At 34.0% G+C, this 2215-nt stretch overlaps 1 protein-coding gene across 1 annotated transcript in view; it reads left to right on the top strand.

The window, feature by feature from the left end:
• The window catches only part of LOC106679226 (uncharacterized), a 13355-nt gene that overhangs the window by 1228 nt on the left and 9912 nt on the right, over positions 1 to 2215 (top strand). The window contains exon 2 of the mRNA XM_014418242.2: positions 1976 to 2043. Within this exon, the coding sequence (XP_014273728.1) occupies positions 1976 to 2043 (68 nt within the window). The remainder of the gene's footprint in view (positions 1 to 1975; positions 2044 to 2215) is intronic.

Raw genomic sequence — 2215 nt, 5'->3', positions numbered from 1 at the left:
GGGTGGTGCGCCAAGGTCACACATGCCACTAATAATGATCAATTTTTATTTACTACCGGAATACCTTTATTTTATTTATTTATTGGCAGAGTTGTAAATTAGTTAGCTAATATTCAGTTAATTAACGACAAAGTAATAGCTAAATAGTTGTCAGAATTAGTTCCCCTCAATAATTTGAACTGAATTAGTTGTTAGTTGAAATAGACAACTTATAACTAATTCAGATCTAAGATTTAGCTGTCGCTAACAGTCAATAACTATGTTAGTACCAATTTTTTTAGGCTAACTCATTTTTTAACCCTATTTAGTGGTTACCTTAACATATTAGGGTTCCTTAGTAACATTTCGGAGGACCTGAAAATAAAATCGAAATAAAATTGCGTATCGATTTATTTTAACATTTCGGATTTCTAACATGTTGGAGTCCTTATATATGTTCTCGGAGATGCTAAAATGGAAATAAAGTAGATTTTATGATCACGTGCTTCCAATCTATAACCCGGATTGACCCATAATAAAGTTTTTAATCCTTTTTTTGAGGCTTTTGATCGAGTCTGGCATCCGAGAATACTTGACAAACTCCGTCAATTCCTACCTCCTACATACTTTCTCATTATCCGTTCCTTTCTCACTAACAGATTATACAAAGTAAACCACAATGGTTCCTATTCATGCCTCTTCTCTCAGCCTACTGGTGTTCTTCAGACTAGGATCCTCTGTCCCATCCCCTACACAGTTTATACAGCTGACATCTCAACCAATCCTAGGACTATCCTCACAACTTACGGTGATGATACATGTGTGCTCGCAGTCAATAATAACCCTTTAATTGCATCCCAAACTCTCCAATCCCATATCGCAACCCTCGAAGAATGGTGCCGTAATTGGAGGATATAAATAAATCCCATCAAATTACCTTTCCCCTACGTGGTAAACCTACTGACTGCCCTACAGTATATTGCAATAATGTTGCCCTTACCCCTGTAGAACAAATCCGCAACCTTGGACTACATCTGGACAAACGACTAACCTGGAATCCTCACACAAGACTGAAAAGACAGGAGATTGCACGTCGATTTCGACTATTACAGCACTTACTAGACTAACGGTTCAAACTTCCAATTTATTAAAAAATACTGATTTACATGACAATTATAAGGTATATCGAGACATACGGAGTTGAGCTTTGAGGCTCCACTAAACCTTCGAATTTCTCTCGTATCCAATGCTTACAATCCAAAGTCCTCAATGCTCCTTACTTTGATACAAATAAAATCATTCATAAAAACCTTAATTTTCCATTTGCAAACGATCTAGCCTGAACCAGGTATCAATTCTTCCACTATAAACTCCCTAACCATCAAAAGGCTCTAGTTTCTAACCTTTCCTCTTCTATTCCTGACAATCCTCCGAGGCGCTTGAACCGAAGATGGCCACGAGACCTGCTAATGTAAAACATAAAGACTTAGACTCTTTATCGAAGAGAAAAGTTGTTTACTTCTCTACATTATCTATTAAATTACATTGTCCCGAATAGATAAAATCTTCAATTGCATCTTCCTCATCACGCTTTGGCATGCATCACCTCAGACTTTTCAGTCTGAGTTCTGTTACAGCCATAGTTTTAATTATATCAATTTTAACAATTCAATGATTTTTCACATATATTACCATTCCTGAGGCCACTTCGTCAAGTCGACCCCACTTTTCAATATTTTCACTTGGTAACCTTTTATATTTATAAAATCTCTTTCAGTTGAAGTTCCTAATTCGTAAATACCAACAATATCAGAACTATCAAGAATATTCTTCAGTTCTGTATGTTTGTCATTTATTAGACCTCCAACATTCCAAAAAACAATTTCTATTTTAGAGTTGTCATATCCTTTAAAAGGCCATTTACATTTAAGGCCATTTATTTGTCTAAATCAATATTATTAAGTTTAAAATGAAATTTAATAATAATATTTTTCAGATCTGGCTTTTTTTTCTTATGTCTACAACGACGTTCACCTTAACAGAGATGGCAAGCGTTGATATTATGTGAGTCATGTTGAAGTAATATTATCATTAATAGGTAATACCCTAAACGTGTAGAATTATAGTTTTGTTATGTTTAGAATATTGAAACTGTATATAATAATATATATAGGGAAATAGTAATGTTATAATTAAGAATGAAAAAATAAAATAATATAGATAAGCAAATCAACTA

The sequence above is a fragment of the Halyomorpha halys genome, unplaced genomic scaffold (genome assembly GCF_000696795.3).
Source record: "Halyomorpha halys isolate HHAL.00 unplaced genomic scaffold, Hhal_1.1 Scaffold185.1, whole genome shotgun sequence".
NCBI lineage: Eukaryota > Metazoa > Arthropoda > Insecta > Hemiptera > Pentatomidae > Halyomorpha > Halyomorpha halys.
Note: the sequence above shows the minus strand (reverse complement) of the source record. Positions and strands in the feature narration are given on the sequence as shown.